Source organism: Salvia hispanica, chromosome 6 (genome assembly GCF_023119035.1).
Source record: "Salvia hispanica cultivar TCC Black 2014 chromosome 6, UniMelb_Shisp_WGS_1.0, whole genome shotgun sequence".
Lineage (NCBI taxonomy): Eukaryota > Viridiplantae > Streptophyta > Magnoliopsida > Lamiales > Lamiaceae > Salvia > Salvia hispanica.
This window is the reverse complement of record NC_062970.1, coordinates 39,680,796-39,706,308: the sequence shown is the minus strand read 5'-3', so window position 1 is coordinate 39,706,308 and position 25,513 is coordinate 39,680,796. Positions and strand designations below refer to the sequence as shown.

Below are 25,513 nucleotides of genomic sequence, written 5' to 3'. Positions count from 1 at the left end.
ACTTAAAAATGATAATTTAAAATAGGTTTTGGACAAAAGTAATCAATATACAAAATGTATAAGATATCACACATTGAGAAATGAAATTAAATTAATTAGAGTTCAATTTGTCCCAATCAAATGCGAGTTTAATGTTTAGCCGCACAACTGTACCCAACTTGAGACAGGGACAACTATATTTTTCAACCCAACTAAATATTTGAAAATATATTTATATAAATAAAATTTATCTTAAAAATAATAATTATAGTCAATTTTGTAATTCTGACTGATGTTTTATTTCAATCGCTTTCGGAGTTGGAAATTCGGAATCATCTTTAGTTTCATTTAAAAAACATCTTTTTGTCTTATCATTCGACTTTTCCTTAATTATTTTCCAATTGGATACACATTAATTTAAAACACACTAACATATCTTAGAGAAATAGAAAGCCATAAAAAATAAAATTATCGAAGTAGTTACATACTCTTTTGAAGTTTAATATAATTATAGAAGCCCATAAACTGAGAAACAGGCATATTCCCTATAGTATAGGCCCAAGCCAAAACAACACTCATGCTTTGTTAAACGACGTCATTTAATACAGGGCTCCTTAAATGCTTAAACCCTAATTCTTCAATCATTCAGATTTGGGGGTGGCTTAAACCCTATCTCGGTTCATATCACCTGAAATCATTTGCAGATTCCCAATCCACCCCTCTCATCAGCACGTAATTTCATATCATGACATCCAGAATTGCGCCATTACACCCCATTTTGAGCCCCAATTTTTTCGATGTTTTCCCTCACAAGCTGCAGTTTCATTTTTTTTCAGGTCCGAAAATTTGCAGAGGAGATTGCTGTTAGCTCCGGTTCAAGCTATTAGGCTGGTCCCACTCGGCAATATCAGATTCTCAACTCATTCGTGCCGGGAGAGGTTGAGTTCAGGCATGGGGCAGGATGGTGGTGATGGTAAGGGGAGCGGAAGAGGTCGAGTTAGGAAGAGAAGAAGAGAGGTTGCATTTGATAAAGATTCTGACTTCAGCGGCAGACGAGGTGGTGGAGGGCGCTCTGGTGGTAGGGGTGGTGGGAGAGGTGATTCGGGTAGATTTATCAGGGGTGGCGGTGGTTCGTTTAGGGGGAGAGGTGGGGGGCGTGTTTCGCGTGGTAGTAGTACGTATGTTGGGAGCGGCGAGGGGCGTGAAACTAGTAAATTTAGTAGGGGTGGTGGTAGTTCGTATGGTGGCAGAGGTGGGGGAGAGTGGAAAGAGAAGGGACAGAGTGGGAGAGGTTCAGGAATGACATACGGAAATAGAGGGGGAAGAAGTGGTGATCAGGGTAATTCGGTGAAGAAAGGAGCAGGGAGAAGGATGGAAAGACAAGGGTTTGTTGTTACAGATGATGAGGCTGTGGAGGAGGAAAGTGATAAGGGGTATACAAATTTTAAGGAATTAATTGATAACGACGAAGCAGATGATGATGAAGATGAGGAGGTGGAGGGCGAAGAAGTGGAAGTGGTAAGAGCCGAACTCGAGAAAGGAAGCATTCATAAAAGCTCACTCCAAAGTAGTGATTCACACCTTAGTGAAAGCAGGTGAATTTTATAGCCTCCCAGGTGTACATACTCATTTCCTATGTCCGATGATCTTTATGAGAATTGGAATTGGGAACACACTCACACAGTAATTTGATGTAAATAAGTATATAATGCTTGTACCAGTAGGACTGTAGTGTAGCTGTTCTAATGTACACTGAGCATGGATCATGTAAAAAAATGTTGTTAGTTGGGAAATTTGAATCATAAAGGATAGTGTTGCGTAAGTACATTTGAGTTAATAGTGATTCATTGTATTGAAATCCCACAAGCTTAGTTGCTTATCTTTCGGCATTCTGAAATGTAATGGAAATGGGGTATGGGCATCAGTTGGGAGGTTAAAATGCAGGAACATGGAATTGCAATATCTTGGTTTTCTCAAAATAGTTAGCAATAGAATATTTCCTAAGAGCCTTGCATTAACTTTCACACTTTTTATGTAGTGTCTGTAGATTTTTGATAATATGTGTATATTCTTGTAACAGTTTTGAATCGGTATGCTTTACAGGTTCGATAAATGTCCCATATCACCCTTATCACTTAAAGCAATCAAAGATGCTGGTTATGAAAGGATGACTCTGGTGCAAGAGGCAACTCTTCCTATCATTCTTAAAGGTAGATAAAGCTTCAGAAGTTACTTTGTTGTGATTCTGACATGCACCGGAAGCACCCACAGACCGAAACTCTGTTCTTTGAGAAACAGAAGGGTTGCCTATTCTGTTTACATATATAATTTTCAAGTTGAAACCCAAGCAAGGATGCTACTTCATTTAGGAAAATTATTCTAATTATAACTATTTTGTGGTTTTAGCAGATATATGTGCATACTCATATTACAGATTTATAAGAAAACTATACAGTTTATAGGTTGGCCGTTGTATCATATTCTACTATTTTTGTTGCGAATCTCTAATGATGACCTGTTTCTAGGTAAGGACGTCCTGGCCAAGGCAAGAACTGGCACAGGGAAAACTGTAGCTTTTTTGGTAAATAGTTTTGGCTTTTCATTCCAGTTTCTCTATAATTATGATAGTGATTTTAAAAAGTGAATTTGGTGTTCATTTTCATTGGTATATGTAAAGTTCAGTATGATGATATCGAATTTAAAGTTTTAAACTTTTATCATTTTATAGTGCTGGTAGATGATGATTAAATTTTCCCAATTCTTATGATTGCAGCTCCCTGCAATTGAAATCATAGCAAAATTACCTCCTTCTGATCGTGATAAAAAAAGATCCCCCATATACGTGCTTGTTATATGCCCAACCAGAGAACTTGCTACTCAGGCTGCTGCTGAGGCCAACAAATTGTTGAAGTATCATTCTTCTATTGGTGTTCAAGTTGTCATTGGAGGTACCCGCTTAGGTATGGAGCAAAAAAAGATGCAAGTCAATGCATGCCAGGTAATTATATATGTTACGATGTGCTTTATCCTCTGGTTTAATTATTATGGTTTTAATATTATATGAGCCCGTTGGTCTTTAAGAGGTCATGTAATGCATGAGAGATGATAAGGTTCTGATCTAGTTAGGTCTGGCTCAATCAACTTTTCTGTTTTAAAATGCAGATACTCGTGGCAACACCTGGAAGGCTAAGGGATCATGTAGAGAATACAGCCGGATTCGCAACTCGACTGATGGGAGTTAAAGTCTTGGTCCTTGACGAAGCCGATCTTTTATTAGACATGGGATTCCGCAAAGAAATAGAGAAAATAATAGCTGCTGTACCAAAACAGCGACAGACACTTCTATTTTCTGCAACAGTTCCGCAAGCGGTAATATTTATCGTTGACCATGTGATACCTTGTGAATTGGAGAATTCTGAACTTATTCGCACTGCAGGTTCGTCAAATCTGCCATGTTGCCCTAAAACAGGACCATGAAAACATAAACACAGTAGAGGAAGGAAGTGAAGATACACATTCACAGGTAGGCCTGAAAATTTAATCCGCGGGTTTCGGGTATTCCCGACCCAGTCCCAATACCCGACGGGTTTTGGGTACCCGAAACCCGAAATTATGGGTTCGGGTACGGGTTTGTGTAGTTAATGTTAGGATTTTTCGGGTTTAGGGTACCCGAAACCCGTATTAGGGTACCCAAATAATACCCGATTAAACCCGATTAATTATGCATTTGTGATAAATATTTTTATTTAGTATAGGGCCTATGGCCCATAGGGTAAATCTAGGGCAACTTTATTTAATCACATGTAGATTTATAAATTTTTCGTGTGCTTCACTTTTTCAAGTTTCCTTCACGCCATTGATGCAGCTCTCTTTTGGCCGTTTGCTCTCTTCTTTACATTCGTGTACGGTCCATGTTGTATTATCTATGTTCTTACTTGTTATCTTTTGAAAATATATAATTAATTAGTTATGCTTTCTCCATTTTATTTACATGTTCATTTAATGTCTTGAAAAATTATTTTAATCTCTTTTATGTTTCAATTTATACCAAAAAAAAATTAATTTTAAAATTAAGTAGTGTCTATTTGTCTAATGTCCATTTATATAATATAGAATCATAGTCAATAAATAGTATAAATATTGTGTGATTTTAATAATTTATATTCTCATCACAATTTAATTTATTATAAAAGAATAAATTTTAAATATAATAATTCTGGGTTTATGGGTACCCGAATAGTTGCGTTCGGGTACCCGCATCGGGTATTAGAGTACCCGAATTCACATACGGGTCGGGTATTGGGTATGATATTTTTGAGATTTCAGGTTCGGGTACCCGCGGGTACCCGAATTTACACCCCTATTCACAGGTTTGTTGTTGTGAGCTATTCTTCTCACCGTTAATGCAGAGTGGTTATGATTATTAACATCCAACCTTTTCAGGTCAGGCAGACATACCTGATTGCTCCTTTGGACAAACACTTTTCGCTTCTTTACACCATGCTAAAAGGGCATATTGCAAATGATGTTAACTACAAGGTAGCCATTTTCATCAGTTTCATTAGTCATCCTTAATCTGCTTTAAGTACTACCGAAATCACATTACCAATTATAAGAACGATCATAGAAATGGAGTGTGACAGTTTAGGGGAATTCTTTGGAGGTCCAATTGTGAAAGAAAAATCACTTCTGCATCAAATAGAATAACTCTAGAATCCTTATGAAATGGAGATGTCTGACAACTCTAAGAAAATGGATTCTGTGGAATAGCATTTATTTGTATCTGTCCACAGCATCTATTTGTATCTCTGTGATTGGTATGCTCATTATAGATACAATGACTGCAAGAGAAAACTAGTCGAGATGTGTATTAGGTGAATATTACAAGATGCGTTGCTTAGTAAGATTGGTAGGCATGCCATATTCAAACTGACTAAGCTCAATTTTCACATTTGAAGCCAAATACTCCCTCCGTCCCACCATAAGTGAGGCACATTCCTTTTTGTTTCGTCCCATTATAAGTGAGACATTTCATTTTATGGCAAATAAGCAACACTGAACACTCTATCTCTCTCTTACTTTATCCTCTCTCCTACTTTTTCTCTCTACTTATTTTCTCACTCCTACTTTATTCTCTTTTCATTTAACCACTAAACACCACTATCTAACAACCCGTGCCCAAGAAATGTGTCACATGTAATTGGACAGAGGGAGTAGCATTTTTTTTGTAATTCCATGTGAATCCATGGAAAATATTCTGTGTCTGTATGATCCATCCTTTCCTATGCAACAGGTTATTGTATTTTGCACAACTGCAATGATGACCAAGCTTGTTGCTGAGCTTCTCAACAAGCTTAACTTGAATGTCAGGGAGATACATTCTCGAAAACCTCAAAGTTACAGGACAAAAGTCTCGGATGAGTTTAGGAAGTCAACTGGTCTTATTCTCGTAACATCTGATGTGTCTGCACGTGGTGTTGATTATCCTGACGTGACCCTTGTTATACAGGTTATTCATTACTCATCCTGGTTCTTCAGTTACAATCTCTGGTTACCATTATTTATGTGTATGATCATTTAAGGACTGATTTGTCGTTGCTCTGTTTAGATTGGTATTCCAGCGGATAAACAGCAGTATATCCACAGATTGGGTCGAACTGGCCGAAAAGGAAAAGAAGGGGAAGGTGTGTTGGTGTTGGCACCTTGGGAAGAGTTCTTCTTGAACACTATCAAAGACTTACCTATATCAAAGGCAACTGAACCATTGGTAGATTCAGATGCTACGAAAAGGGTAAATAAACCAACCATTGCATAAATTTTATGTTGCCTTTTAAAACATAAATTTCTAACTGAAGATAGAACAAGTTACTAAAGATAACATTTATGTCGCAGGTCGAACGCGCTGTATCCCAGGTCGTGATAAAGAGCAAAGAATCAGCATACCAGGCATGGCTCGGGTACTACAACTCAAACAAAAGTATTGGTCGAAACAAATCTAGACTCGTGGAGCTCGCAAACGAGTTTAGTCGAAGCATGTGTCTCGACACCCCTCCGGCCATTCCAAAGCAAGTCCTCGGAAAGATGGGTCTGAAGAACATACCTGGATTAAGGTCCAAGTAGATAATGAGCAATGAATTCTCATTTTACATTATAAGTTTTATTAGTAGAATTTTAAGGAGACCGGCCACCTACAACCTCAATTTTTGTGTCATAACTTGTGAGTTATATTGGTAACAATTATAGGATGTCATAAAATGTAATTTTGATCTCATTAGGAAATTTCTAGTCCATTTCTTTGTAGAGAAACATTTCGAATGCTTATTCTTTCGAGGAAATATACAGAAATATTTGATCAAATTTGAGCTTCATATTTTGTGTTGATTTACTAAGCAAAACAAGAAACTGCCCAAGAAAGAGGAATTCATCTGCGCTGAGATTTGGGATGAGCAAAATCTCGTAAACCTAATATCTAAACCAAACCAAATTGAATTTTAAAATTTGGTTCGATTTTTGAATTTGGTTCATTTTTAATTTTTAGAAGACTTTGATTTTTTTTTATTCGGTTTGGATATATAAAAAACAAATTAAACCAGATGCTCACCCGTAGCTAAGATGGGAATTAAGGGAAAATGTCATTCAAAATTTAATGCTCTATTTGACACTGTAATGCATTTGAAGCTGATGCAAGATGTTATGATTAAAAACCTTATGACAAAATCTAAGGGAAGATAACAAAATTTCGTCTGTAAATGGAACACTAATTCCAGATCACTGGTATAAGAAATTATAATGTGTTAGGCTAATGACAGAAGAAGATCACAACATAGGAAAAAAGTCTTGGAAACTAGAACTCCAGTTTCCAGGTTTCCAAATTGGCCAGGGTCAGAATTGGCTAGCTATTCTACATACAAGAACCACGTCAGGAGAGACGAGGGCCATTATCGAGACATGACGTACAGGCCGAGCTGCATTCTGTAGCCGAGCAAAAATAGGGTAGCTGTACCCTTTCCAGCCATTAGCTGTACCCTTTCCAGCCATTACTGTCAGTCCCAAAGTTGGAATGAGGAATATCAGTCTCATCCTTCAACATACGATGCTCCTTAAAGACCGATGTAGCTGGGCGTATTATCGAACCCTCCTGTTAGGAGAGGAAAGATTCATAACCACAACACAACATAGTGCAGTAAAATTTATGAATCAATGCAAAATCTTACATGTTAACATTCTAAAGTGGCATTTCTCAGTTAGTGGTAAGTGTTTTAATCATCCCCACTTACATGGATAATAGATGATGTTAACCTGTTTATTTTGCTTGTTTAGCAGTGATTCAAACCCGTATGCTTCTGGACTTAAATAACACCAAAAACTATGCAGCATACCTATGATGGTTTGGTGAAGATGGTTGATCTGGCGAGGAACAGTGTGCAGAGCTCCCATGCACTCTACGGTCCTCAGATGCTCTGGCTCGAGTTCCATCATCTAGCTGGGATTGCTCATTTACATCGGGTAAGCCTGGCTGACCAAGAGAGCAGAACTCAAGCTGTTCGTTATTAGAAACATAGGCAGCATCATGATCATATGGATACAGCATCATGACTGGTGGAACTGAAGGTCCGTCTGAAACTCCATTAGGATTCATGGCTGCCAAAGGGTACATGTTATATGCTACATTCTGAGGACCATCTTGACCAAAATTTGAGCGCAAAGGACCATTCTGAGACTGGTAAGACGGGATTGAGTTATGCCTGTAGGAGTTCCAAGCACGGTCACCTCGACCGTCCCCCTGAGAGAAACGTTCAGGCCGAGAGTTTGCTTTCTCAGTCTGGTTTCTGCCATGACTACGCGTAGCAGCCCTTGATTTTGAGTTAGCATTCCAGTTCACCTCTCTGTCACTGAAGCTATCATTTCTGTCATTTCTGTCATGGTTATAGTTCCCCCTTCTGCTGCCTGACGGGTGGCGTTCCCTATTCAAAACCTTCTGAAACAATGAGAACATAAACTGTTAAAATACTATACAGAATGGGAAGTATTAAAACATAGAACATGACTAGGGTAACTCTTGGCCAAAGAGAAATTATCGAGCAAGCCAAACAAAGGACCGAAAATAGTACCTACAATCATAATATTAATTCCTGTAATGACAGCACATATTCAGTGAAAATTCTAAGCAAAGAAGAAAATTAGAATCACAAGAAGTGGTTTTTACATGATTAGGCAAGTATGTTCCGGTCCCACTACGATATCTTGGCACATCATCCATATAGCTTTGATATATATTGGGATGTCGCCCAGAAACCGACTGGAGGGGAGCAACGGGAACCATATGGTGGCCATAATTCGTCATAAGCTGAGAGAACAGGTTTGCATTGGTCGAAAGCGGTCTACCTGGACTATCGTGTGGAAGTCGACCCTGTACAAACGCAGGTGGAACCATGATAGGTGAAGGAAATACAGAAGGCCCTTGGTACCGAGGATTCTGACAGACCCTTCCGAATTGTAAGCTTTGCCAGTGACTAACAAAGTCACTATTAAGAATATCAGCCTTCCGATCTTTGGATGTCTCATTAGTTGACATTCCTAGTGAAGAACTTGAGGAATGCGACTCCTCTGATTGACCAAATCCCTTAGGATTAAAGTTCATTACAGATTCACCATCATTTACAGTCCCATGACCTCCAAATTGGCCACTTAATGCATTCGGTGTACCTGCTTCAGGTGCATTGTTATAAAGTGGAAGCATTGCAAGGAAAGGGATTGGTGGACCGGTTGGGTAGAATGCAATTACCCCAGAATTCTCACCCATTCTATGCCTTGAGCCAGGACCTATTAGTACTGGGGCAAAGGGCATCACTGAGTCTGATCCACTAGTCTGAGCAACCTCAAAGTCGAGCATATGGTGCCTAGGAACATGCGAATGAACATCTGGCTCAGAACCAGGGTTTCTTTCAATGATTTCAGTCCCCAAATTTACTAGTGAAGCCTGTTCCTGGTCATGATCTGTGTCATTTGACACGTGATCAGACATAACTTTACCTTTTCCATGGCTGATAGTTATATCTGTCGTAACTTTCTTCCCCCTTTTCTCTTTCGAAGATTTAGGTGCCTTCACCGATGATGATCCATCCCAGGAGCTCTCTGAAGAAGTCCTACTTCTCAAAGAATTACTATGAGCAGCTGATGAGAACCTTATATTGCCTGATTTTTCTTCTGGGTGAACCTCACTAACATTAATATCATTGTCCAGAGAACTATCAATATTATCCCTTACTACTCCACGTTTCTCCCTCAGATGCCTTTGCTGAGCTCTCGCACTGCTTGAGGCAGTTACTCGAGATTGTGGAGGAATATACTTTAAACCAGATGGTGATAATGATGGTTTTTCGTCAGTTTGGAGGTTGTCTACATTTCCATTCTCAAGATCATACCTACAAGAGGATCTAGAATCTTGCTCCTGCCAAAAATCATTATTGCCCTCTCCAGAGTCCATACGACCAAAATTCTCATTAATTCTGTCTATTGACTCGTCAGATGGATTGATTCCAATGCCGGGGAAATATTGAGTCATTTGGGGTGATACCAAACTGCGAGGAAATTGTAAGTGTGAGAATGATGGGTCCATCAGAGGGATATTGACAGGGACAAATCCTGGAAAATTCTGTTGAGTGTACCCCATAGAAGCAATTAAGGATGGAGGGATAGAGTAAGGTAGATGACCCGTCGTCAAATTAAGTGGAACTTGAACTTGACCATTGAACCCTTGAAGTGAAGCAGACGCCATCATATTCACAATATCTTGATCTTCTGGGTGCATCAGCTGTGTCCCAGAGGTGGTTGAAAATTCTTCACCTAAGTCATAGCTATTTGAAACGTGATTGGAGTCGGCAGCATCAAGACTTTGATGCGATCTTGCCACTGTATCTACAACTGAAGTATGATTGCTGTGGCTAACCAAAGTCTCTGGTCTAAGATCCTTCCTCCAATAACCAGAATCCAACCTAGAATGTGTAGCACGAGCATCTGTAGCTTCACCCTGTCTGCTACATTGTACTTGTGATGAGACATCACTATAGTTATCAGTCAGTTCAGGACTGGAGTGTGTTCGGGCAAAAAGAAGTCTTCCCTCGGTGTCATTTACCGAGTGATCTGCACTCAGATCTCTCTGAATCTTATCATTAGGTACAGACTGATCAGGGACAGTATCTCTTCCAATTTGATCAGTGACATGCAAGCTGTTCAAATTGAATTGACTTTTTAAGCTGTGTGAGCGAGAAGCTGAAGACAGCTCACTTGTCATGGGCAACATTCTATAAGAGTTTTCACCAAGTTGATAGGGAACACCTTGAGTCTGAGTGCCCCGAACCTCTACCACATGAGTATTGGAGCTTTCTTTCACCTTCTTCCCATTATTGGAATTCTGAACCTCATGAGGGCTATCTTGAGTGGACAATCTCAAGCGCCATGAGTCAACTCCTGGAGCATCAGGGCGATGACCACTTCCATGTCTCTCCCACGTGTTCATAAAGAACTGATTGACTTCAAAATTTAAGTTTTCTTTCGGACAGTCAAGCAACCGTGCCAGTCTTTTAGCTCCAAAAGCAAACGCACTTCGTATACGGTAAAAATTTCCTGGACACAGATAACATATTAACATTTCCATGAATTTATAACGAGATCAGGAAAACAAGTATCAATACACTGCCCACTGTTACAGGCCATCATTGTGCAATGAAAGAAGTTAAGAGTTAAATACCACGTTAAAGAAAATTTGTATCAGAAAACTGATTTATATGAAAAAGTACCCTGATCCAGTAGATCTAGCAGCTTACACTTATCAAGAATAAAATCAAATCATCCAGCAGAATTTCTTATGTATCAGGTACAGCTCCCTTGGGTAAAGGTTACAAACAGATTCAACCTTGGCCAAAGGAAATATTACTAGAAAGATATTTTTAAGTATCATGTTCTTTGCAACTGCAATGGTCACATTCCAAACTCGCTGTACTCTATGTTTCAACACCTCATCGTGAAAAACAAATATTAACCTAACTACTTCATACTTACCTTTACTAACACTTCGTCCAAGGTTATTGCTCACTCTTAAAGGATCAATAACATTAAAATGCTTGGAAGAGAATTTCTGTCCATTACTCTCCTGGCCACCAGGGAAAACAGCATACACAGAGCTACAAGCTTCAAGAAACAACTTGCTAAGTAGCAGCTCCCGACTATCCTTCCTAGGAGGTTGTGCTACAAGCAAATAAAGACAGCATATCAAGGAAAGAAACTGCATATAGGCATTAATTATAAACAAAAAACTACTATTTTTTTTAATACCAGTTACGTCAGGTAGGCAATTAATAGCTACAGGTCCCCATAAGCTAACACAAAAGTTCTCCCAGTCAAAATTGCTAAAGAACTCCAGAAAACGATACAGGACCTGCAAAGTTTTACGTAAGTGCTCAGGAGAACAATTGACAAAGAAAACAATCCGGCGGGCTACAGACAAACAAAAGAAATAAGTCACCTCAAGTGGTCCATGAAAGGAATTGTTGAACACATGAAAGATGTAAAGAACTAAAGTCTCCAGGGCATAAGTAGATATGAGTCCATGATGAGCACCCAATATGCGGCTTTCATAATAGCACCATGCCTTGATCAATATAATACTACGCTTGAACAGATGATTCTGACTTATCAGATTATCGATCTACGGAACCAAACATGGAATAATGTGGTGTGAGACAACAAGTTATTTGCCTTGATTCACAGATGGCACTATAACTTGAGCTGTAAAAATTCTGTTAGTAAATAGGAAAATACTTACTTCATCAAGGAAGCAGAGTGTACATAAGCCACTAACTTGATTAAAAGATATGTCCACAACAATGTTTTCAACAAGACATTTAATTATCTTTACCTGAGAATAGGAGAAATAAAACAAAAGGTTATTTATCAGTGCAAAATAGCACTAACTTAAGACAACATTGACATGAAATCCTTCATCACAATATCATAATCCATAACCAGCTCCATCTTGATAAACCTACTACACTGAGATAACATTCATCATCGTCATATGCCACGTATTAAATTGGTGCATCTCAGGTCAATGCAAAGTTTATACCTATTAACTGCTCATACGGCACACTGCATTATATAAATGGTGACAATTCCCCAACAACAAAGGAAGAGTGAATCAAGAACTTTGGATGCACCACAAAGATCACAAGACCATCCAGGAAAGTTTAGATAATCAATCCCCAACCCCCAAATCAATGTGTGTGGCGCTGCTCCTTCATTACATGCATGATAAAGGCGCTCAAACATAACAAGCAATATTTGGATATTTAGAAAGAACTAGAAAAGATATCCAAACGAGAAAAAACTTAAATACTCTTATAATTTGTTTTAGATAAGGGAAAGAAATTTACTATCAAAAGCAGAGACCAAAAATAAAATGTCAAAAGTATATAGGGATAAGAAAGAGAGTATACTTCAGCTTGAATATATTGAACCTCCTTCACACGAAACTCGGCATTTTCATTCTTTTCCTCTCTCTCCAGAATATCCTTAACCAGATTGGCCCACGTATCCTTCAAATTCTGATTCTGAGTGAAAGCTGTCAGATCGATGTCTCCATCAGGCAGATACGTCTTCAAGGGGACAGAACCAAATGTGCACACCTGTGGAGTAGACAAAGGGTTAAAAAAAAGGTTTAACAAACAAAACACTAAAAATGTCCTTATAGAACATAGGCATTCCGAGAATGATACTATGGCAGAATCATAAAACACACTCCAAGGATGATACTTGTCAGAATCATAAAAAAAAAATTGCATTTCACTCGACAGTTTATGGTTCTCGGACACACATAAAAATCACCCTGAGTTTCTGATATCTTATACCCCTCATCTCTATCCATTCAGTATCAGATATTGTTGCTTTTCCCATCTAGAAAAGCCATTCATTTGAATGATAAGATGAAGTTAGTTTCACCCTGTGCTGTAATTCTACCTGAGCTTATTTTCTTCAGCAGAGAGCCACTCAGTAAGATAACTGATTCATGTTATATATCAGTTGCCTCGTATGATCACCATGGGCTCACTCATACTATATCCTAGTTCCAGAGAACTTGTATCAAATAATATATCAGCAAATACTTGAACCAACACCAACATGAATTTGCAAGTTCACCAGTACTTGATCGGTTTTGTGTCAATAATTGTGCACCAGGAGAAAATACAAAATAGAAAACATTGCAAGATAAAGTCTAGCTGCATACAAAACCATTCTGGAAAAGAGCTCCATCATTATATGAACTGAGTATTATGTAATTTTGCAAAAGCAACCTCATTTATAGCACCACTTTAAAATTGAATATAGCAAGACTACAAAAAGAACTCTGCATATTCCAACAACCTGACATGGGAAGCATGTCATGATGAGCCGCTGCACATAATCTGCGACAGCATTCCTTCGCTCCTCAGATAGCTGGTTGGGTTGAATGCAGGCAATGAGCTCTGCAGTCCGCTTCTCCGCTATCATCCACCGCTCTGTATCCAGGGCACGCATGACGGGCCCTGCCCCAGGTAAGAGCCCATTGGGCAATGGCTCAACTGTCTCTGCCCATCCTTCCTGTTCTCCCATACACTATCACCTTCTCTAAACCAGAACTAATAATACTTATACCAACAAAACAAGGACCACCAATTTCTTTTCAGATATATATTGCGCCAAACTTACTCAACCCACCAACAAAAATGCAACTTGAAGCAACAAAAACGGACCTTTTCTCCTGAATCTAACCCTAATGTGGAAAGAAGCACCAGTAGGCGTCAACTTTATGATACATATACTGATAATACTCAGAAAAATTGCAATAAATGGTATGATTAAACAAGAAATTCAATACCGTTCTTCCCCGAAAGATATACTATTACTTAAAGAAACACCCAAGACCCAACCCTAAAAGCTAAAAAGGGGACAAAAATTGATCAACTAATCTGAAACCAAACCCTAATTGAAACCCGGTTTCTAAAAAAAATCCGGCAATGCCGAGGATAATTCCAATTACACCAATCAATATTCCTTTCCAGAAAAAAAGGAAGTACAAGATCGTCAATTTATAGAAGACGGATGAAAAATGATTGGGGGTATTAGTTTCTATTCTGGCGAAGTGCGTGAAGTGTGTGAAAAAATTGGGATTTTTTCAGGAGGAGAAGATGTTGAACCTTATTTGACGTTGTGAGGAATTTGATTTAATTTTTGAGTGTGTGGAAATGGGGGAGCAATTTTTTGGTAAAATGATGACGAGAAGAGAACTAAAGATAGAAACAAGAATTAATAATATGATTGGAGATATGTTATTCCCACACTCGGAAATAGTAAAATTAATTGTGCCAATAAATAACTACCTTTATAAATATAATACTCTCTCCTTCTCTATTTTACACTTTTTAATAACTACCTTTATAAATATAATACTCTCTCCTTCTCTATTTTACACTTTTTGTTTTATCTCAGACTAAGAGTCTTAGTCCATTTTTATCACTATAAAATATATAAATTTTATATTCCACTAATTTATTTTTACTTTATTTTATTATAAATTTAATATACTTTTATATAAGTGTCTCTCATATTTTACTAATTTATTCATTTAATTTTTTTCACATTTCTTTAAATCATACCCAAAATAAATAGGACTTTTATTATAAGACCGGAGGAAGTTGATAACAGTCTTTATAAAAAATTCCTTGATTTAGTGGAGTACTTGGTACTACTAGTAATTTATAAAAGTTGGGAGAAGCCCTAGTTGTATGCGGACTGAGAGTTTTGCTGCTTTGGGCCTAGCCTTTTAAAATACTATAGGGAGTACATTTTTTTTTATAGGAGTAATATTTATATCATCACATTTCAATCAATAAGATGGCTTGAGTGGTACCTATATTATGGTTCTTAATTGCGTAAAATTGTATTGTTAGGTATTCTGTTTTCTTTCCTTTTAAGGTTGCACCTAAATTTGTAGTTAGAAATTATCGTTGATACTATAATATTCAACATATGACTTCTAGATAGGGATGTCAATGTAGCCCGTAACTCGTGGGCTGGCCCGAATAGCCCACTAAATTTATAGGGTTAGGGCCGAAAATTTATAGCCCGATAAAATCAAAACCCGATTAGCCCGCATCCGATTAACCCGCAACTCGCTAGGGCCAGACCCGAAAACTCGATGGGCTGGTCCGGAAACCCGAAAAAAATTCTATTATTCTATTTTTTTTACTCATAATTCGACACTTCATCAATTAATTTTAATTAAAAATATAACTTTCAATTTTATAATTAAATATACAAATTATATATTGAATTTTTATTAATATAATAATTGATAAATAAATTAAAAACTTCAAATTCACTAAAAAAATATATTTAAATTTCTAAAACATACATTAAAATTCCACGAAATATCTCAGATATTAGTATTTGATCATGTTTATGATTGAGTTTAAGCATATATCTCAAATATATCATAATTAAATATTTTACATTGTATGAATATTAGTAATTTTAATCCTTATTTATTGGATTGATCGCATATTAATATTATCGGTAGCAACCCGATTAACTCGCTGGGCTAGCCCGAAACCCGAGCTTTTAGAGTTAGGGTCGAACCTTTTTAACCCGAAAGAAATCACAACCTGATTAGCCCGCACCTGATTGACCCGCAATCCGAATAGGATTGGCTCAAAATCCGACCGGCTGGCCCGATTGACATCCTACTTCTAGATAAGATATGAATCGTGGTGCTCTTCATTAACAAATGCTACATTTCATTAAGTAGGTCAATGACAAATGCTACTTAATACTCAATTTAATACATTATATACTCTTAGAAAAATTTAAAATGATATCATTGTCTAGCAAGTACTCCTCCCTTTGACTACAAACTACATGTATTTTCAGAGCATAACTAGATAATATATTGGGGAACACTTAATGGTGTGTTTGTTTCCTTCATATTTAAAATGATCAGATGAATGAATATTATGTTAGTATTTTAATATAATTTTTAAAACCATATGCTCTTTTAACATTATCAAATGTTTTAATTATTGGATCATTGCAAAGTGTGGTTCTCGTATAGCCACAACATAGTGCAGTAAATCATCTTTTTAATTCATGTTTTTGTCTTATAACTTTGATTTGTTGTTATATTAATTTTATTTTGATAAAAAAAATTGTTTGACCTATTGTCATTTAATGTTGTTAAGATCCAATACTAGGGTTTTCTAATGTGTTATTTTTTATTTTCCGATACGACTAGTGGCTTAAATCGATAGTTTCACTTTCACCGAATCACTTATCTATCTGATTTTCAAAATATTAATAAAGCTTGAAGTTATGCATTAAAACTTCAATGATTTTTTACGTGCATTGTTTTTGCATTTATAATTATTTTTGCTCTCTCTAAATTGTATATTTTACAAATTGCATAATCTTATACATTTCCTTTTGCATTTTTTATATCAGACTTGGATCTTGGATTCATTTAAATTTATATGTGGATAGATCAATAGATCCACATAATTCAAAGAATATCAGAAAATATTGTCTTATAATCTAGTATCTTATTGTTGTGCTACAAGATACAATTTCGTCGCACAATTGATTTTAGAAATTAACAAAAATAGATTTATGCCATTTAAATGTTGAATTTTGTACAACATAATATATGATATTGGGCCTATTGTTAATATGCAACAGATTATATGAATTTGGGCCTATTGTTAAGTTGTCATAGTTCATTAACTTACTATAGTACTCCCAATGTAGTATATAGTAGGGGTCCTAAGAATTTAGGCTCCGTTTGGTACACGGAATTGGAATTGGAATTCTATGGAATTGAATTGGAAGGAATTGAATTATAATTCAATTCCAAATTCTATGTTTGGTAAAATAAGAATCGACATGTTTGATAAATATACACACAACACACATTTCAAAATTTTCACACACTACACACATTTCACACACTACACACATTTTACACACTACACACACTACACACATTTCACACATTTGGGTCGTCTACACACATTTCACACACATTTCATTACACACATTTCACACATTGGGGTCGTCTAAGTACATTTCACACACATTTCACTACACACACTACACACACTTCATACATTTCACACACTACACACATTTCATACATTGGGGTCGTCTAGGTACATTGCACACACATTTCACTACACACACTACACACACTTTACATATACACACATTTCACACATTTTTTTAATTAAATTTTTTTAAATTTTTTAAAAACTTTTTTAATTTTTTTAAAAAAAATTTATTCTTTTAATTTTTTTTGTCAACTACATATACAATTCATGTCAACTACACATCAAATGTCAACAACTTTATGCAATAAATATTTTTTGACATGAATTGTACATATAGTTGACATGAATTGTATATATAGTTGACATGGATTGTACACAACTACCCATAGTTGACATTATAAGTGTGTAGTTGACATGAATTGTGTATGTAGTTGACATGGATTGTACACATAGTTGACATTATACGTGTGTAGTTGACATGAATTGTGTATGTAGTTGACATGGATTGTACACAAAGTTGACATTATACGTGTGTAGTTGACATGAATTGTATATGTAGTTGAAAAATTAAAAAAATTATATTTTTTTAAAAAAAATTAAAAAAAATTATAAAAATAAAAAAAATAAAAAATAAATATTAAATTAAAAATTAAAAAAAAAATATTTATTGAATAAAATATACCATGATATTACCATTCTGCCCTCCAATATGTGTAGTGTGTGTAGTGTGTGAAAAATTTGTAGTGTGTGAAATGTGTGTAGTGTGTGAAATGTGTGAAATGTGTGAAAAATGTGTAGTGTGTGAAATGTGTGTAATGTGTGAAAAAAGTGTAGCGTGTGTAGTGTGTTAAAAATGTGTAGTGTGTGAAATGTGTATAGTGTGTGAAATGTATGTAATGTGTGAAAAAAGTGTAGTGTGTGAAATGTTGACAAACTCGCATTTTAGTGTCATGATTGGTGTGTTGATATGCTTAATTGTTGAGTTTTTGTGCTCAAAATGGTTATTTCCAGCTAATTACTATATGTTTTGGAGTTCACGTGTTTGTTGAGTGTCTTAGACAAAATGGGCAAAAATGGGGTGCAAGAGGGTCTCACCCGACCGGGTGAGGTTTTGTGCAGAAAAGCCACCCAGCCGGGTGGAATTTAAAAGCCTGCGCAATTCCAGAGAGCTCGGAAGAAGTCCCACCCGGCCAGGTGGCACAATTTGGCCTGCGCAATTCCAGAGAGTACCGAAAGAGTCCCACCCGGCCGGGTGATTTTCCAGTACAACAATCCCACCCGGCCGGGTACGTATTTCTGGCGATTTTTTTTATTGTGAAATGCGATTTTCTGAAAGAGGAGAATAAGAAAGAAAAGCTAGGGCAACTCTACGCATTCTCTACCGCCGTGAAACACACAACCCATCTCTCTCAAGCACTCTTGGAAGAAGATTGAAGATTCAAGCCTCCGCCAATTGTACTCCGTATCATGTTTTCCATTGTTTTCTTTAGTTTAGACTTGTTTTCTTCCATGAATATGAGTAGCTAAACTTCTTTTATGTAGAATTCTTGGTGAAGATGCATTGATTCATAGTTTTAATCCAATTAATTTCATTTTTATCTAGCTCTTGTAATTGTTTGGTTTATTCCTGTGTTTTTTCATGTCAATTGCTTGATCACCAATTGGTAGTGTAGGGTTTCTTAGAGTAATCGGGAGGTGAAATAATTAATCTGGAAATAGGAATAATTCACACCTTAATTAAATAAAACTCGGGAGAGTTGAGATTCTGAGTGGGTTCATTAATCTAATCGATCTGTTGGGAGTTAAGTCTAAGAATTAGAAGGGGACTTCAATTGTTACATTTAATCTGCGGATTTCTCACCTTGGGAAAGGGTTAAATTCATATATGTGATTGATTCAACAATTCTGGAGACTTTAAATGGTAATTGAATGTCAGTTGAGTTAGGCTATGAGTTGTGTATCAGATCCTTGAATTCTGCATATTTCTTCATCTATGTCTGCAACCTGCTTCTTTGTTCTCTTGTTTAAGTGTTTTTCTTTTTAATCTTTGATTTATATGCTTTTAGTAGTGTTAGTTTCAAACCAAAAATCTGGATCGTCTGGATAGTAGTTGAAATTTGTTCATGGTACTTAGGTTTACACTAAATTGTCTCTGTGGGATACGATATAATCTTGCTTGTTGTTTTCTACGATAACCCTGTACACTTGCGGGTATTATTTGGGTAAAATAAAGTTGAGTCAAATGTGTGAAGTGTGTGTAGTGTGTGAAATATGTGAAATGTGTGTAGTGTGTGAAAAATGTGTAGTGTGTGAAATGTGTGTAGTGTGTGAAATGTATGTAGTGTGTGAAAAAAGTGTAGTGTGTGTAGTGTGTGAAATGTGTGTAGTGTGTGAAATGTATGTAGTGTGTGAAAAAAGTGTAGTGTGTGCAGTGTGTGAAATGTGTGTAGTGTGTGAAATGTATGTAGTGTGTGAAAAAAGTGTAGTGTGTGAAATGTGTGTAGTGTGTGAAAATGTGTAGTGTGTGAAATGTGTGTAGTGTGTGTGGTGTGTGAAATATGTGAAATGTGTGTAGTATGTGAAATTGTGTCGTGTGTGAAATGTGTGTGTGTGTGTGCGTGTGTGTGTGTGAATATTTAGAATTCCACTACTTTTGATATGAAATTCAAATTGTGGAATTGGAGGATTTGGAATTGAATTGAATTGGAATTCAATTCCAAATCCATGAAATTTTATAATACCAAACACTGGATTTGGAATTGAAGGCTTCAATTCCAATTCCACACCTCCAATTCCGTGTACCAAATGCAGCCTTAGAGGTTTTGTAAATTGAAAATTGACAGATATATACGAGTATCAAATTTTGGGGGAGCGATGAATATAGTCCACATAAAATAGTCATATTTATTCATTTTGAGTTGTCCACCGAAATTAGTCTATATCAATGTAAAGTAGTTTTTTTTTTATCTCTAATGAGGTTGATTCCATTTTTTACTAACAGCCTGTGACGTCCACAGTGAAGACTATTAAGGGTGAAAATGGTTCTAATTTTGTCAATTGAATCAGTTGGAGCTTAAAAAACACTCAATTGTTACTATAGATTGACATGTTCCATAAGCCAAATCTAATAATTATGTTGAAAATGAGCAAAGAGGAGGTTGATAAACTGAACAAAGATAATAATCCGTGGTAGCAACCAAAAGCAAGCTACCAGGATAAAGATGAGGAGATGAGGCTATGGGATATTGTAGCTTTGTGATTAATTGGAGCTAGCATCACCATACTAGTCGTAAGTCTATTGCGTTTCTTTAAATTCTTGTATCTTTTGCTTCTTTACTTTCGTTAATTTGAGAATTATTTGCGTTCGACAAAGGGGAGAAGGAGTAGGGCGGGGCAAGTTTCAGAAGATATGCGACTAGTGTTTTAATATGAGTTTTAAATCTTAGGTGGGGAAGTTTGATCCATTTATATATTTTGAAAGTAAATAAGAAAAGAAGTTGATAAATGGAGAAAAACCAAAAAAAAAATCTTATTCTAAAAAATCCATTTACCTCAATATCATATTTTCAAAGTCAACCAATTGAGACTCACATTTGGAATTTGTCAGCACATTAAAGGCCTTAAAACGAAGATGGATAACTTTTGCAAGTTTGGTAAATTAAGGATTTACATTTTACCTAATACTATCATAATATGGCGACAATATATTCTTCATCCATGTGAAATTCCTTTGAGGGTAGTAACATATCGACACGTTTTCTCATGCCTAATAGATATGCTCTGTAACTTGGGTTAATTCCTTAATAAAGCATGATATGAAATGTCTCTTCTTTTTTACTTGATACAGTGTAATGATATTTCTCCACTCAAAAGTCAAAATCACCTTCATTTAATGTATATTTGTTGTCTCTAAGATTTGAGATTTCAAAAAATTAATTTTATTGCGCACTTGATGGTACGGGCTTTCGTCCTCACAAATATTGATAATTTTATAGCTATGAAAAATATACTTTACAATGTATACTTTATAGTGGTGTTGCTTAGACCATCTCCAACCATTCCACTAAACTCAAACCTATTTTAGTGTAAATCTCACACTAAATATTGATTTTGCTCCAACCATTTACACTAAAATCAAACCCAAAAGAATATTCTTCACCCACTAACTTTTTAAACTTTTCAATCATAGCTATATATTTTTATCTAAATTACACACTAACCCCATGACACTTTGTCAATATCTTAAATTAAATTAAATAATAATATAATATAAGATTTACCGGGTTATTATTAGATTATGTTTTTATTAGTTGTTGCAATTTTAATTATTAGTCTTCTATTTTTATTTTATGTATTGTTTTAATTACTAATGTTTAACTATTTTTGTTATATTTGATAGCATATTTTATTTGAATATATTAATGTCGGTATAGTATTTAATTAACTAATAAAATAATTATTTTCATACTATATGTACCGTTAGTAATTAAACTATATAATAAAATTGGGTTCCGTAGGAAAAAAGGGACGCTCTTATATAAATAATAGATTGTTTTTTTCCAATATATTGAATAATACAATATTAATATGGGCCAGCCCATTTAATAACTAAATCAAATATTAATAAGATTAAATTAGGTTAATTCACATTTTCATCTTCTCCACGCCACTTTCTGCAATGTGTAAGTTTTTTTTTCTCTATATTTTAATTTTTCTTCCTTATCTTCTTCTATCATTCTTTTCTTCTATTTTGTTAAATATGAATTGATTTAGACTTGAATGCAATTACTCAAACTATGAAAAGTGTTTTTGGTATACTTTTAGTGCAAACCTAAAGATAGGTATTCTTTCTTCAAAAACCTATAATGGGATTGGTTTTGCAGTACTGTTGGAGAGATTATCCTACTGCATTTTAGGTTTTGCAGTACTGTTGGAGATGCTCTTAAACACTAAAACCTAAAATGAGATAGGTATTTAGCTCCAATAGTACTCAAAAACCAATCCTATTTTTAGTTTTTGAGAAAAAATTACCTATCTTTTGGTTTACACTAAACCAAAACTCAAAATTTTTGTGAGTAAAAAAGACATAATATAGAGAATATTCTTTTAAGTTTAAGTTTAGTGTAAATGATTGGAGTAAAATCAATATTTAGTGTGAGATTTACACTAAAATGAGTTTGAGTTTAGTGGAATGGTTGGAGATGCCCTAACGACACGATAAATTATGAATGGCATTAAACTAAAGTTCAAATCTAAATAACAAATATATACCAAAAGAATAAAAGCATATACTTTCATATGTGCTAAACCTTTACACGTGTTATGACGTGGATGTATTTGCTATAGATCTAGAAAATTTTCTACAGTCAACTAAGTAAGCCAACATTAGTCAAATCTCAATCTCAAGTGGAAAATATCTGCAACTATAAACTGTTTAATCCATCTAACAAAAATCACCATATTTAAACAAAGCAAATTTGAGATATATTCTTCTAAGTACATATATAGAAAAATGACAACTAATATGCAATTATGATATTGTAACACACAACCCATACATAGTAGTAATATGCTTTTACCTATTTAACATAATCATATGATCATGTCGAATCTGTCATTAGAAAAATATGCCATGGAACTCATTTATCAACTTTTAAGTATTTATTTTTTTTATAAATGTCATTAATAAAAAAATAGTCTTATTTGTGGACGACACATACACGGGTTTTAATGAAAATTGGTAATGTAAGAGAGACATGGAAAAAAAATGAATAAAATATGGAAGAGAGGTGAAGTGGGCAAAGTATGAGAGAGAAACTTTCCATTTTTAGAAATGGACTATTTTTTTTTTGTGGACATCCAAAAATGACAAAGTGAGACTATTTTTTGTGGATGGATAGAATATTTTTTTTTTCATAAATGCCGTTATAACATCGTCAAGTTTATCATATACTCCTAATAGTTAAATTCATACATACGCGCTTACATATATATTGCACAAAACAATACTCACGGAAACTGTCTGGTTTGCAAGATTATATATATCAGGTAAATATGTATATATTGTGTTTGGTTCATGAGATTGAATCTCACAACTCAATACTAAATGAATAATCATATCATAATTAGTCATCGCCATTCTATCTAACTAAAATAATCTCAAAACTCAATCTTGAACTACATCCCGTAATTATTTTGTTTAACAAATCGACAGCCACACCTCAAGTATTGTGGTATCAGTCATAATACAAACATAACGATGAGTGGAACTTTAATCCCTCACTAGAGAGGAAGGGCGTCCCTATTAATATTTTTTTCTTGCATTGGTCACTAAACAATATGATAATTAAATAAAATTCACCAAAAAACCAAGAGGGCGACAAGTGTCCTATAGACTTGGTCAAATATACTTCCCAAGTTGGAGCAACCCCACGACGAGTGACAAGTGTTCCATGCAAGGATTGCAACTACACTCAACAACCAAAGTAAAGAGACAAACTACATTAGGCCCCATGAATGCAAAAGGCTTGCCCAAATCACATGAAACCTAACTTTCTTGATAAACAAAGTAATGCAATTGGCCAAAGGAAAAGAGCTAGGGCGCATAATAATCAATTCTATCATCATTTGTGGTTCTTGATTCCTTATCCTCAAACCCTTTGTACCAATACTAGAATGCCTCGGTGAATTATTGTCTTAGTTGCCTTTCTTATTTTGTTTTGCCCCTTGTCCAGGATTCGATTTGGATAGGGGTGGCGAAACGGGTTACCCGCGGGTATCAGTACCCGATTTTAGCCAAATTGTTGTCTTGATACCTGCCCCGCGACATACCGGGATTACCCGATACCCGTGTCGGGTATCCCGTACCCGACCCGAAATCCTAATAAAAAATTTGAAAACCATAACAACCGCGTCAATGTTCCCTAATTTACTTTATTAATATCGATGGTAAACGTTGAATAGATTGAGAATAAAAGTTAGGGAACACTCTATAGCTAGTTCGGTGAGTTTTCAATTGTATGTTCGTTGGAATATATAAATGTTTCAAAAGAACTCTTAGATAAAGTACTTCCATTGTTCCACCTTAATAAAGGCATTTCATTTTCTCACTCATTTTGAAAAAATAATAATAGAAATACTCTTCTCTACATTATTATCTCTCTTACTTTATTTTTCCTCCATTCTAACTATATATTTTTAATTTTTCAAAATGAGTGCGTATAAGGCTATTATTATTTAACTATTTACTTGTTTTTTTCTCCACTTTAACTATTTGAAACACGTCTATTAATATGGAACGGAGAGAGTATTAAAAGATGGAATATGCTAATACTATTAATAACGGGTATTATCGGGACTAACGGGTATACCCACGCGGGTAGTGGGTATACCCGCTACCCGTAAAACTCTAAAACGCATTACCCGATCCCGCCCCGTTTCCCGTTATCGTCGGGTAGTGAGTACCCAATACCCGGCGGGTAGCGGATCGAAATGGGAATTACCCATTACCCGCTACTCATTTTGCCACCACTAGATTTGGATGATTTTTATATTTTGTAATTTTATTATGAGTCATGTGAACGAATGGGGTCAAGTTTTATTTTTGTAATTTGTCGGGACATAACTCGATATTTTGCATATGATGCCAAATCTAATAATCTACATATTACCATCTACTATTAATAGGCATGTTTTTGTCATTTTCGTTTCATCCACAGAAATTTGCTATATTATGTTTTTCATAAATTACTATAACGATGTTAGACCCATTCTTGTATTAATAATATTATAATTTTTCGTCTATTTCTATTTTATTAGTATAATTTACTAATTTTATACAACTTCATTCATCATAAAAAAAATTTAATTTTTTTTTATTTTAATCCATCCCATAAAATTAGTCCATATCTATATTTGTTATTACTATGTTTTTATTTTTCAAAATGTGAGCCCCATTCTGCATGAACAAAATTTCAATTATCTTTTCTTTCTACATTTCTTTTATTTTACCAATTTACATTAATAATTATGCAGTTTTCAAGGCCCATATTTTTTTTTGGACGAGTAATTATTAAAATAAGTGAAGTCAATGGTCAAAAGAATCGTTGTAAATGGAGTTTTAAGATATCGATCGGTATCTCACAAGAAATACCAGTAGTAATATTTTTCTTTAAATACTTATAACATAAAATTCCAGTATGTGATAAAAATCTTTTGTAATTATGTGGAAGTGACTAGAAAAGCCATCCATTAACCAATAAGAGAATCCGATTGTTCGTCCATCCAAATAATTTTGTTGAATAAAGGTGGTGTCAGTGTCACGATCCATAAATGTCAAATGGTTGAGATAAAAACATTTTGTAAAGATAATTTAGTTAAATTTAGTTTAGTGAATGTAGAGC

General features: G+C 35.3%; 2 protein-coding genes across 4 annotated transcripts; one reads left to right on the top strand and one right to left on the bottom strand.

Annotated features, from left to right (window-relative positions):
- The first annotated feature begins 574 nt into the window (after positions 1 to 574).
- On the top strand, positions 575 to 6,336 carry LOC125196127 (DEAD-box ATP-dependent RNA helicase 31-like). Its single transcript, XM_048094505.1, has 11 exons — positions 575 to 711; positions 816 to 1,574; positions 2,083 to 2,189; positions 2,505 to 2,560; positions 2,753 to 2,977; positions 3,142 to 3,348; positions 3,416 to 3,502; positions 4,423 to 4,518; positions 5,273 to 5,488; positions 5,588 to 5,770; positions 5,872 to 6,336. The coding sequence occupies exons 2-11, from the start codon at positions 931 to 933 to the stop codon at positions 6,097 to 6,099; spliced, it is 2,049 nt and encodes a 682-aa protein (XP_047950462.1). The 5' UTR covers positions 575 to 711; positions 816 to 930; the 3' UTR covers positions 6,100 to 6,336.
- Positions 6,337 to 6,716: 380 nt separating this feature from the next.
- Positions 6,717 to 14,283, bottom strand: LOC125193476. Of its 3 annotated transcripts, none has more exons than XM_048091270.1 (9): positions 13,399 to 14,280; positions 12,474 to 12,662; positions 11,804 to 11,896; positions 11,504 to 11,686; positions 11,314 to 11,416; positions 11,041 to 11,226; positions 8,186 to 10,605; positions 7,359 to 7,957; positions 6,717 to 7,117 (listed from the first exon to the last, which is right to left on the bottom strand). In XM_048091270.1, the coding sequence occupies exons 1-9, from the start codon at positions 13,624 to 13,626 to the stop codon at positions 7,105 to 7,107; spliced, it is 4,014 nt and encodes a 1,337-aa protein (XP_047947227.1). In that variant the 5' UTR covers positions 13,627 to 14,280; the 3' UTR covers positions 6,717 to 7,104. The 3 variants fall into 3 exon arrangements, with proteins under 3 accessions (XP_047947227.1, XP_047947226.1, XP_047947225.1); XM_048091269.1 differs by lacking the exon at positions 6,717 to 7,117 and adding an exon at positions 7,127 to 7,278 and having other exon boundaries at positions 7,359 to 7,954; positions 13,399 to 14,283; XM_048091268.1 differs by lacking the exon at positions 6,717 to 7,117 and adding an exon at positions 7,128 to 7,278 and having other exon boundaries at positions 13,399 to 14,282.
- Positions 14,284 to 25,513: the final 11,230 nt, after the last annotated feature.